The 12,387-nt window shown below is 43.6% G+C and overlaps 1 protein-coding gene across 2 annotated transcripts in view; it reads left to right on the top strand.

Moving 5' to 3' along the window:
- Window positions 1–4,733: 4,733 nt before the first annotated feature.
- LOC111227937 (homeobox protein Hox-B6a-like) overlaps window positions 4,734–12,387 on the top strand; it is a 12,833-nt gene continuing 5,179 nt past the window's right edge. The window contains exons 1-2 of one of the 2 annotated variants that reach the window (XM_022753684.1): window positions 4,734–5,639; window positions 7,585–7,655. In XM_022753684.1, coding sequence (XP_022609405.1) covers window positions 5,069–5,639; window positions 7,585–7,655 — 642 coding nt within the window. In that variant the 5' untranslated portion in view covers window positions 4,734–5,068. Of the gene's footprint in view, window positions 5,640–7,584; window positions 8,658–12,387 lie in introns of those variants that run through there. The other variant, XM_022753683.1, reaches the window with a different exon arrangement.

Below are 12,387 nucleotides of genomic sequence, written 5' to 3'. Positions count from 1 at the left end.
TTTGCTGCGGGCCTGTTTTTCAGTTCGTCACCATTCCTCGGACTTTACAAGGAGTCATAAACGGTCATAAAGCCATAAAAGTTCAGAGGTCGCTCTCTCTCTATCTCACACACACACACACACACAAACACACACATAGACAGTGACACATACACACACACACACACACACGAGGTGAAAAAGAGTCATAAAGCTATAAAGCAGCAGTCTCTCTTCTTCAGCTTTAATTGTCGATAGTCTGATCTCTGGAGTTTCTCAGATTCCTGGAGTTCCTTCAGCGGCTCTCAGCTGTTTACACTGCAGCTACACGGCTATGATTTACTGCGCGGGAATAAAAAGCACAACTCAAAACGCTGTTATCACAAACCTTTACCACGTGCAGTTATCATTCTGTCGCAAATGAAGACCGTATACAAATTCTTACACATATTGCAGGTTATTATTATTTATAATTTCTCAGCTGGTGCTGTCTCTAATGGGAGACCCACCTCAGAATACCGTTCTGAGAAAACCGTTAATTATCTATTAGCCTCTACTCCGCCGCCTGAACACGCTGCTTCAGTGTATTAGCCACTGCTAGTAGGCCAGTAAAATTAAAATGATAGATTTTTTTGTTGTAGTTTTTAATTCTCATAATTTGCTCACATATGTTAATTAAAGTAGCAAAGTTAATGTAAACAAAACGTAATGGTATTGGTTCCGTGCGGCTGGACACAAAAATTAAAAACTGTTTTTTTTTTTTAAATGTATAGGTTACATATGAGAGGTTAAATGCAAAAAAAAAATCGCTTTTAAAGTTGAATTCGTGCTTAGGCTCATTGGGCTAACTGCACAGCAGCCTAGCCGACTTTTTCCAATGTTTACCTACGGCACACAGTAAGGTTCAAGTCTGGTTAAACTACAAGTAAACTATGCGAACCTATAGGAAACTGTAAACACAGAGAAGAGGACGTGTGTTTTCTCTTAGTCTATTTCTTATGCTTCTTTCCTGCACGCTCTCAAACATAAACTGCTCCTTCCAACCGGACGCGCTCCTCCGTTTCTCCTTAAACAGTATCCTGTCCCGAGTCTTCCCTTTTGCTGCTTGGTGGAGGTTTGACCCTCAAACTGCAACACACCTGCAACGACAACACAACAGCCCGCTCACTGCAGCATGCACGGGGTGAATCAAGGCGGTCACATGATAGAGTCACAGAAATGAAGTCACATTGATGCCTTCAAGTTCTTAGTTATTAGCCTTCTAAGTCAGTTTTATTACACCACAGCTAAGACTTAGCCTTAGGATTTGCTATCATGTTTAGCTTTAGCTTTAAACCTACCAGCCTGATGTGCTGTCTGATGTTGTAAAAAATAAAACTGCGTCTCATTGCTCAGCTATGAAGTTGTAGTAAGGCTATGTCATATGTAAAATTCTTGTAGCCTATTATTTTAAAACATGTCATCATTCTAAATTAAGTTACCAGGCTTGTATTTTTATTGTAATGGCATGTAGGGTATGTAGGTCTATATGTTTGAATAAAATTTTATATGGTAGCGCACATCTGCACCTGTCAGGATTTTATAAAATTACATAATTCAAATGCACATTAAAGTCTGTGCTACTGAAGCAGGTTGGGCTAATATTACCCATAATAGCTAGCATCCACAGCATTCACAGTCAACTTATAAAGAGGAATAAAACTTCATAATGCAGCATTTGATAGAAACGGTCAAATCTCAATTTACAGCTACCATTCAATTCAGCACGTTAAACAGCGTTCAGACATTATATCAGTCCAGTCCAGTAGCCTATTAAACAACCGTAGCTGCAGTTTTACTGTGTCGACACAGTCGTGTTGGTTCTAACTGGATAAATCAGAATATGACACTCCTCTGTCAGAAAGTCATTTTTACCCTGCAGGCTGCTGAGCGGGTATCCACTCATATTCATGCCGAAGCCACAATTACGTTAAGACAGTGCTAATGCATATGGGCTGTAGCTGTATATAATAATAGTATTACCGTCCTGTGTGTGTGTCCCAGGCTGTAGGCCATGCCTGTCCCGTCCCCGCTGTTAGCTCTCATTAATGATTAAACCACAGTCAGCTCCAACACAAAGCTGCTGCTTCCCGTTCCCACAAAGCGGAGAGGAAACGCAGCGTCCTGCCAGAGAGAGGGAGAGTGAGGGAGAGAGAGGTGGTGAGGGGTGAGGGATGGTGGTGGTGGTGGTGGTGGGAGGGGGGGGGGGGGGGACTCCCCATCTGTCTGTGTGATCCTGCACAGAAAGGAATTAAACTTATTATCTGTCTCCCTGTTACTACTTTTAAAACAAGAGAGAAGACATGGCGGAATGGAGAGCGAAGTAAAAGTAAAAATAGAGTCTTTGTCTCTATTTGTCAGTCGGACTGTCTGCAGCTCGGCCACGCAGACAAGTCCGAGCCTGTAGGGGAAACAGAGAAAGGCACAAAGAGGGAGACTTATTTATGGCTGCGATTATTTTACGACCTCAGCGACACATACGCCGTTTGTAAGTGCGAATGAAAAGCAGGCCGAGAGTTAGCTGCTCCTTTCTTTTCCTGCTCTCCTTTCTCTCTTTCTCTTTCTTGAGAAGAAGTGGTAGAAAAAAAGGAGTGTATCAGTATAAGTTTTGAGGTTGTTTTATTATTATAATAAAATATGTACGTCTAAAGTATGAATTTAGTTGCCTATAGTAGTCCAGTAGAAGTAGAGGCGTGTGTGTGTGTGTGTGTGTGTGTGTGTGTGTGTGTGTGTGTGTGTGTGTGGCGCCAGCTCCTATGTTACTTCACATTTTGGTTTTATTTATTACTTTTAAATGAACAACTGAGAAAACTACAAGTAGCTACAATGACGTCACAATAATAAAACATATAAAATAAGAATATAAGAATTTAAGTTTGGGCATAACTTTCTCTATATTTTGCTATTTATTTGTTACAGTCCTCGTTAAGTTAATATTATCATGTAAAATATTTATGAATAATATTGCAATTAGGCTCTTAACAAAAAATATAATAATGAATAAGTGAACAATTTATCCATAAAAAAAATGGATATATGAAATATTCACGTTCCATAACAGATACAGCTGTTTTTTCACACTAGGCCTGGACTATATATTCCTTTATACATTTATATATTTAGTTTCACTGATAATTCTCGTATCATCATTTATTCATTTATAAATATTAATACCCTATTTATTTTTTAATATTTAGTTGTATAAACATAAGGAATGTGGGCCTACTTTGCCATTTATTATTATTATTTACTTTTTATTTTCATTAATTCATTATAATTTTTGTTTAACCGTTGGATGCGTAAAAGAGAAGTCATGATATATGAAAAATTACTTTATTGTATGTATGATTTCAGCTAAAGGTAGCGCTTCGAGTTGAATGATGGAGGCGGGACGCTGCAATCAGTGTCAAGAAAAGGGCCAAAAGCAAGAGGGAAACTTCAGGACTGTTTCTTTTCTTCTTCTCATTACACATTTCAGTCTAATCAGTGTCTCAGGAGAGGAAAACAATAACTCACTGCACACGCTGATCAAACCGAACCGACTCACGCACAACAGCTTCCCCTGGAACACTTCGGTTCAATTTTACACACACACACACACACACACACACACACACAAACACACACACACACACACACATCAGCCTGCCTGGGTCTGACTCAGCTGCCATTCAGACTGAGCAGCGTCACCCGGGTTATTTTCAATCATTAAAAGCATTAATAGCTATCAGATTATGTTGAGAGAATCCCTTCCAGATTATCATTTACTCAAATAACCGCGCTGAAAACGTCTGTGGTCAGAACAGGACACCTCCCTCCCTCCCCGGTGGGCAGGGGGCATAAATCTACCCACCCACCCAAATATAGGCCACCAATTACAAATGTACAAACACCTCAATTATAGACACACATAGCCCACGTTATATTGTTGGCTAACAACTCACATCCCCGCCGCAAACACACACATAGACACACGCGCGCGCTCAGGACCACACATGAGCAGTGCGCGTTACCGGCTGTGATTTACGCTCGCCAAATTCATTCTAACGCGCTCGGTATTATCTGCAAAGCACCGGGAATAGGCTGTGTTTTATTATTCGGTTGCCTCTGGTGGTGCAGAAGCAAACCCGCCCCCACCCCTCCTTCCCCTCCCTCCCTTCCTCCCTCTCCCGTACTCTCTCAGGGAGGGCGCGCGTGCGTGTGTGTGAGAGCTGTTGGGTTTTTTTTTTTTATGGGTCTAACAACAGAAGGAGGAAGACACACAGGGAGAGAAAGAATCAATTTAACGCGCGGAGGATTCCGACGTGATTGCGCAATCTCACCGGGAAACGGAGGAAGATTAGAAAGAGAGATTGAATGAGAATTAGAAAGAGAGAAGGGGAGCGGGAGATTGAAGAAGGGAAATAGGAAAGGAGAAGGGGGAGCCCCCCCCCACATACACACACACACATACACACACACACACACACACACACACACACACACACACACACACACACACACACACACACACACACCACCTCTTCCTCTCGCCAACGAAAGGAAAAGGGGCGAACGAATGCCAGACAGAGAAGCTCCCCATTGGTCAGTCTGAGGTCAGCTGGTCTCCCCCCCTCCCTCCCCCAAGATCCCTCGTCACCCCATCCCGTCTTCTCCGCACACAAACACACACACGCACACACTCTCCCTTGTTCTCCCCCCCCTTCCCTCCTCTCTCTCTCTGTCCCACACTGGCACTCAACCACCCAGATACCCCGTCTCACCCTCAGCCTCCTCACCCCCTCCTCCCAATCTGTGATAAACTAAGTGATAGCAGCAGCCCGTCGGACTGTCGGCTATAAAACACAACAAATCATAAAGTGCAGGCAGGGGAAGGCAGAGGTAGGAGGACGGGAGGGAGAACCGTTAGCTGTTAGCCGTTAGCCTCCTTCTACTCCTCCTTCTTCATCGCGTTGTTGTTGTGTTTGTTTCGTGCCCTCCTGTCCTCCCCTCTCCTCTTCTTCTCCTCTCTTCTCTTCTCCCCCTTTTTCTCGTCTCATACTTTCTCCCGATGAGTTCCTATTTTGTCAACTCCTCTTTCCCGGTGACGCTACCGGGGACGGGTGGAGGCGGCCAGGCGGCGGAGTCATTCCTGGGTCAGATCCCGCTCTACTCGTCGGGATACGCCGCCGACCACTCGCTCAGGCACTACCCGGGGGCAGCGACCGTTACCGCTGCCGCGGCCGTGGCTTACGGTGCGAGCGGCGGCGGCGTGCACCAGGAGAAACCGTATCCGGCATCCACCTACTACCAACAGGCGGCCAACGGAGCGTACGGCGGGCACAGAGCAGCGGCAGCAGCGGCGGGGGTCGGTGTAGGGGGTGCGACCGGAGCCTGCGACTATGCTACAGCGGCGGCGGCAGCGGCTGCGGCCGCTGCCGCTGCTACGAGTTTCTACCGGGACAAGGAGCACCCGTGCAGCCTGGAGGAACACCAGCTCGCGCTGAGCCAGGACGGCATGCACCGTAAAGCGGAGTGCGCGGGTCTGAGTGGGAAGGGGCTGTTCGGTGAAACGATGGACGACAAGCACGCGGCGTCAGCGCCAATTTATCCGTGGATGCAGCGGATGAACTCGTGTAACGGTGAGTGTCTCCTTCTTCCTCCTCTTCTCCTCTTTCTTGCATATTTTATGATCCCCGTCATAAAACTGACGTTTGTTTCCGCTCTTAGCCCCTCTGCTGTCTTCCCTCTCTCTGTTTCCTCCTCCTCCTCTCTCAGTAGCTGCTTTATGATCCCCTTTTGTTGGCCTGTCAGTCAGTCATGTGCTCGGTATTTTATTATCCGTCATAAAACGGGTTTGTTTGGGTTGTAGCTCCTGTTACTGTACGTGACCTGCTGACCGACGCAGCTACCGAGTCAGAGAGAGAGGAGCCTGTCAGAGAGTGTTGTGGGTGAAACAGGGAACAGATAGAAGGGAAGATAAGTAGAGAAGAAACTAAATGCAGTCTCTACTGTTTGGCTTCAGTAGCTATCTATTTGACTGTGTCTGTCTCATTGTTTTTATTTCAATTTTTCAATGCTAGTCTTCTTCCTGGTTCCCAGGCTGCCTCTGCGCACGATCAAAAACTTATAGACAAATTTTAAAAATCCGTCCCCACCTGTCAGTGCAGGAGAAACATATTCTCTTTACAAAGTGCTGATAAACTCTCCTTCTGCTGATATGTGTAGAACGGTATCACAACTTTCCCTCTGCTATCTCGTGTGGAGCCTGTACTGTTAACCCTGCACCAGACACTGTTATTCATAACCAAACAGATTAGATATTACACTCACACTCGGGCCTGCGGACGCTGCCAAGTTGGGAGTGAAAGCAAGACGCGCGGGGCTTTTGGGGGAAGTAATTCGATGTGACTCCTCGTAATAAGAAGGTCTTGTTATATAGCCACAGTTAAAAATTAAGCATGCAATTACGGAGCTACTTTCTCTGCAAACCCCAGTGTCTTTGTTTAAAACGGCCTGTTGAGAGTGAAGGGAGTCATGTTGGATAACACGGGGCTGCTGCTGTACACAGCCCTGCAGGACACACCGGGTTATGACAGATGAGCTGCAGGTCCGTCGCAAAGAAAGATATGAGGAATAAAAAACGCAACGCCGGCTTTTAAGTGACAGCTGAGGACGTAAATGGCAGCTGGAGAGAGAGAACAGAGTGGTAAAGAAACCCCGAGTGCGCCTCCATAATCCGGTTTAGCTGAGTTTTTATTTATGGATGTTTAGATTTAGATATGAGCTCCGAGCTCTTCATACATGCTCTGCCTCTCAGATCGATACAGAAACTCTGCTAAACTGAAAACGTGGCGATTTGTTTACTACTGGGGCCAAAACACTGTTACTGAGGATGAGAGGAGCCTAAAGCCCTGCAAGCCGATCTTTAAAGGGGGGAATACTCTCTGAAATATTATCTCTACGTCTGCTTATTATTATTATTATTATTATTATTAATTTATTATATTGTTATTATATAGTATTAAAAAAAATTTAAAATGTAGCATAACCGTTTCTTCTCTTTCTTCTCGCTGAATCCTGCTATCACCAGGAGCTGAATTTGTCTTGCAGCAACACTAGGTGCATATATATGACTATATTATATTATATATATATATATACATATATATAGTTCCTATTTTTTATGGCGTTTTTTTTTTTATCTAATTCATAATTCCAGTCTTCACCACCAAGGAGGAAACAAGTGTCTGTTCTCTGGTCAGACTGGAGCAGACGTTTTATACTAAAGTCAGATTATAACTGAGTCCTTTGAAACAGCAGAATGATAGAAGACGCAGATATTTAGAAGAACATCTTTGGAGATTTTTATCCTCTATTGTAAGGTGTGAGACACAACAAATTATAGGCTGTTAAACGGCGTAAATAAAATCATAAAATTCAACGGAGCCCCAGCGCAATTAGCATAGAATAGAATAGAATAGAATAGAATAGAATAGAATAGAATAGAATAGAATAGAATAATGCGCCACCCTGAAGCCTTGGTTAAAATGTAATCTCCTCTATTTCTCTGTCCTTCTCTCTCAGGAACCTTCGGCAGCCCCGGGAGGCGCGGCCGACAGACATACACCCGCTACCAGACTCTCGAGCTGGAGAAGGAGTTCCACTTCAACCGGTACCTCACGCGGCGGCGGCGGATCGAGATCGCACACGCGCTCTGCCTGACAGAGCGGCAGATCAAGATCTGGTTCCAGAACCGGAGGATGAAGTGGAAGAAGGAGAACAAGTTGATCAACTCCTCTTCTTCTTCCTCCTCCTCCTCCTCCTCTTCATCCACAGTGAACGGTGTAGAGGAAGAGGAGAAACGGACGAACTGAAAGAGGAGGAAAAAGAGAAATAAACTGATGTGACACACATAGAAGAGAAGGAGGATGGATGAAGAGACTTGCTGGTTAATATCTATCTGTCCCCGTCTCAAAGTTCGTCCAGACGTTTGTCTGGTGAGAAAACTCTAAGGGGAAAAGCAGCCAAGATTTTCTTTTTTTTCTTTTTTACTTGAGGAAGAAAGAGGCAGAATAGAATCCCCTTTTTGAGCCCGTCGCCACCCACTTAAAAGTTATATCCAACTGCTTCTCCAGGCTGAATTCACCGCTGTCTGGAAAGAGCAGATGAAATGACGAATCGGGTAAAAAAGGAAAAGAAAAAAGAGAGAAATAGCAACATAAAAAAACTAAAGGGGGTTATGGTGGTTCAGGTTATATGACATCGTGTTTAAAAATACAGCACAGTATAACCTGCAACCTAACGGTGACACAATGTGTTATTGCATTCCAAGAAAAACCACCTAACTCCTCATTGTACTTAGTTTTTGTTCTTGTCAAAATGTACTTCCTTTCTGTCAGGCACTTGCTTTGAAGCTTTAGGACTCGAAGTCGAGCTCTGCCCCCCCCCCCCCAACAGTTTTTTATCCTATTTTGTAAACGTGTTGTGTGTATTATTATACCTTCAATTACACGTGCAAACGAGCTCATATAATATGGAGCGAGGAGGGAGAGCTACCTGAGAGTTGTATGTAGCCTGTGTCATACGGTGTTATATTTAAACTGTATAGAAATAAACAAGGAGAAATCACCTTGTATGGTGAAAATAATGTAAGTGGGGGGGGGGGGGGGGGGGGTTATTTAACCTTTCCGGCTAGATAGGGAGGGTGGGGAGGGGATGGGGGGTTAACCTACTGATGTTATTCGCCAAACTACCTAAAACGTTCAGGAAAGTGTATATTTTATGGATTTTTACATTGTTTCTTTATGTTAGTGTTTTTGTCAAGTCATGATGTAAACTACCTATGAGACATGTTCAATAAAATGTAAAGAAATGATGGAGAGAGCTTCTTTTTATTAATTTTTTCTGACAGTGACATTTTAGTTCAAAAGTAAAAACGCTCGTATTTTACGATTTAGTGACGTAGCTACATCCGCGCGCAGGACTCGTAAACCTTTTAGCCTCTTAGTTGTAAAGTGTGAAACAGGCATGCACATATTTATGGCGGGCGAGGCGAGACCGAGGCCGCACGGGGGCCACGTGAGCTCGCGAGCGGCGGGTCCGTGACAAGGGGCGCGCGAGGTGCTGCTGAAACTAATTGATGACCAGACTAGAGGGAGAGAAAGTTGATCCTGTCCTCGAGCCGGCCGACCAGACACGTCACACACATACACACACACTTCGCCCAGACAAAGTGGACAATGTCCTCGTGACCCTTTGAACTCCTGTTTGTCCCCTGAGTGACCGGCTGCGCGAGGTCCAGAGGGGCTGAGGTTTCTCTGTGTGAACGGCGGGAACATAAAACCTCTTTTTTTTTTGCAAATCATCAGCAGTGATGACACACACAAACATGCACGCGCATGATGACAGCATCAGCATCAACACATAAATAAACAGGGAACCCGCCTTTACCTGGTAGCTATGACAACTACGCTGTAGTTTCAATTATCATAGTTAGCTCACATAGAAACTTTATATGAATAAAGTCATAACAAACTAAATGTCACTCTAATGTGAAATTATTCAGTGAGAATATTCACAGCCCGTATGTGTTTTCAATGTAGCTCTTTCTGTGCAGCAGACAAAAGGCACATTTATATAAAACGCGTTACTATAATGTTATTGAGTTTGTATGAGTTTATTAACAGCACACTGGCAAAAAAAGTACCAGTACTCCCAGTACCATACATGTTTTATTAGCTTTTTCATAATAGCATGTGGAGGAACCCACATCTGCTGTAAAGTCGCAGCTCATCCAACGCTATTCCACTGGTGGCATTGACTATATTGAGCTGGAGTAGACACATTAAGATTGCCAATAAAAGCCTGTTCAGATTCAGATGTAGGGAGTGGTGCCAATGCAATACATGACATGGGGTTGTCAGTAAATAAGTAAAACCACAGTGAGAAAATAAAACATTTTGTGAGAGAGGAAGTACATTTTATTTCAGTGCAAAATGCTGCGATCAGTCATATTTATGCTTAGGAACAAATGAGCTAATTGGAACATAGTTTTAGAGCAGAGGGTTTGATCTGGCCATGCCAGGGTCACCGGCTCCTTACCCACTGCCACAACCTCTGCTGTAAGGTGAACTGTATGCTGGCAGATGTTCTATGTTAAACACAATGGAAATGATTTCACTGAGACTGAGAGGGCTCATTTTACCGACCAACACACACCAACTGCACTCTCTGTCTGGGAGAGTGCTTTTCATATTTTGGGGCAAAGAATGTTGGTTGGTTGTTTATTTTGTCTATGATTTATATTTATATTGTCCACTTCAACACCCCGTCTCCTAGAAATTACATTTTAAATGGTTTCAAACTTTTCAAGCCGCATTGTTTAAAACCATTTTGTTAAACCATCAAATCTGTAAGATTTTAACTGCAAAACTAAAGCATCTTAACAGCATTTAATATCTTGAATTTCAGATTTAAGCACTCTAGAGATTACAGTAAATTACTTTCACATTTGTGCAGGTAAAAAAATCTTGTGTGACTCTGGCTCAAGCATCTTGTTCTAACAGGGATTCGAACCCTGAATCCTGACAATTTCAGAAGAAAATATTATAATGACAGCATAAAAAGAAAGAAAAAGTGATACAGAAATAGAATGTAATACATAAATGATCTCCAGCTCACGACTGTAGTTTTTCCATCTGATAAATCAGAGCCACTGACCTCTCTTATCTGAAACTGTGGAATTTGTTTGGATCAAAATGGTGAGCGAGTTGTTTCATGGCACAAATATTCAGTGGGACTCTGGAAATCTATATATAATGAGGGGAGTGTGTTGAGAAGTGTGTGCCAACTGGGTCAGAGCCTCCTCCTGCCTGTCCCTGCATTCCTGGCACACTTTGGCTCCTGTGTTTTAAAGCCCCTCTCAGTCCGCTTTCAGAAACAGCAGTTTAGCTGATTTAGTGTTGATATCAAAACTCTTGTGGGTAAAATAATAAATCTGGATTCTGTTTGGTGGATTTTTCCTCCTCTGGTGCAGCCTCTTGCAGCAGTTTTTTATCTGCCCGGGTATTTTGGAATATTCAAGATGATTTCCATTCCAGCTGCTGGTTTCTCTCGCTGATGCTCCGTGTGCAAGCAGCTGAGTGTCTGAAATCTGGCCTGCAACTACACACACACACACACACACACACACACACACACACACACACACACACGCAGGACCACATTTACAGACACACACACACACTCCCCACAGAGCGCATTCATTTGTATCATTTCACACACAGAAATCTGGAATTCTTCATCTGTCCCATGTTCTGGCCCTTGTGCATGTAGCGTGTAGTGTGTAGTGTGTGTGTGTGTGTGTGTGTGTGTGTGTGTGTTTGTGTGTCAGAGTCACAATGAAATATGCACACCAGAGTGCACATTGAGGGCCTACTACAATAACACACGCACACTCAGACACACAGAGGCACCCTGGCTGAAATGCATCCCAACCCGAGAATCAACAAATCATAAATCAGGAGATTTCCATCCAGTTTGGACGTCACAGATCAGGTTTACCATTCCTCTGCAGCTGGAGGGGAGGGAGGGAGGGGAGGTGAGAGAGACAGGCAAACAGAAGAAAGAAAGAAAGAAAGAAAGAAAAAAAGAATGGACAAATAGCCTAAGTTATTGGTTAAGTTTTGGTCACTGTAACAGTTTCTGGTGAACAGAGCTCCTGCCTGGTTAACACCAAAACACTGAAAATGAATAAATAAAACTTCACTGCACTGATTTTGGATGATGAGTGTGAAATGGATAAACTAGGTAGATATAGATCATCAGAAGGGTGAGCTTCTTTGGTTGAATTTGGTGTGTAAATGCTTCAGGGAGGATTCTCGCGGCCGTGAACGCATCACCGCATCTTGTTATAGCTGTTATGGCGCCGCAGAATGACGCAGAAACGCGCGGCACTTTATGGCGCAGTAAAGGGTTTGCTCATATTTGTGACGTGTGTTAATTCACTGATATTATTATTATTATTATTATTATTATTATTATTATTATTATTATTATTATTATTGTGGAATACAGCATCAATAGCTGTGTCATTATTAACAGATAATTGATTGTTTATGTTTCCTAACTTCTGGCCTAAACAAAGGTCAGTGAACAGTGATGAGACACACTGTGTGGGAGAGAGAGAGAGAGAGAGAGAGAGAGAGAGAATATTTACAACAGCTCTCTCACTCTTTGTGGACTGTACTTTCTCTTCTCTTTCAGTCTTTTTGATCGGTGCAATAAATAATGTTTGCAGTAGGTGGCGCTCTGAGCTCACCCCGGCACCTCCGGCAGCGGAATAAAAGGTTGAGAGAGAGAGAGAGAGAGAGAGAGAGAGAGAGAGAG

The sequence above is a fragment of the Seriola dumerili genome, unplaced genomic scaffold (genome assembly GCF_002260705.1).
Source record: "Seriola dumerili isolate Sdu_G_001 unplaced genomic scaffold, Sdu_1.0 BDQW01000192.1, whole genome shotgun sequence".
In the NCBI taxonomy this organism is placed as follows: Eukaryota; Metazoa; Chordata; class Actinopteri; order Carangiformes; family Carangidae; genus Seriola; species Seriola dumerili.
Note: the sequence above shows the minus strand (reverse complement) of the source record. Positions and strands in the feature narration are given on the sequence as shown.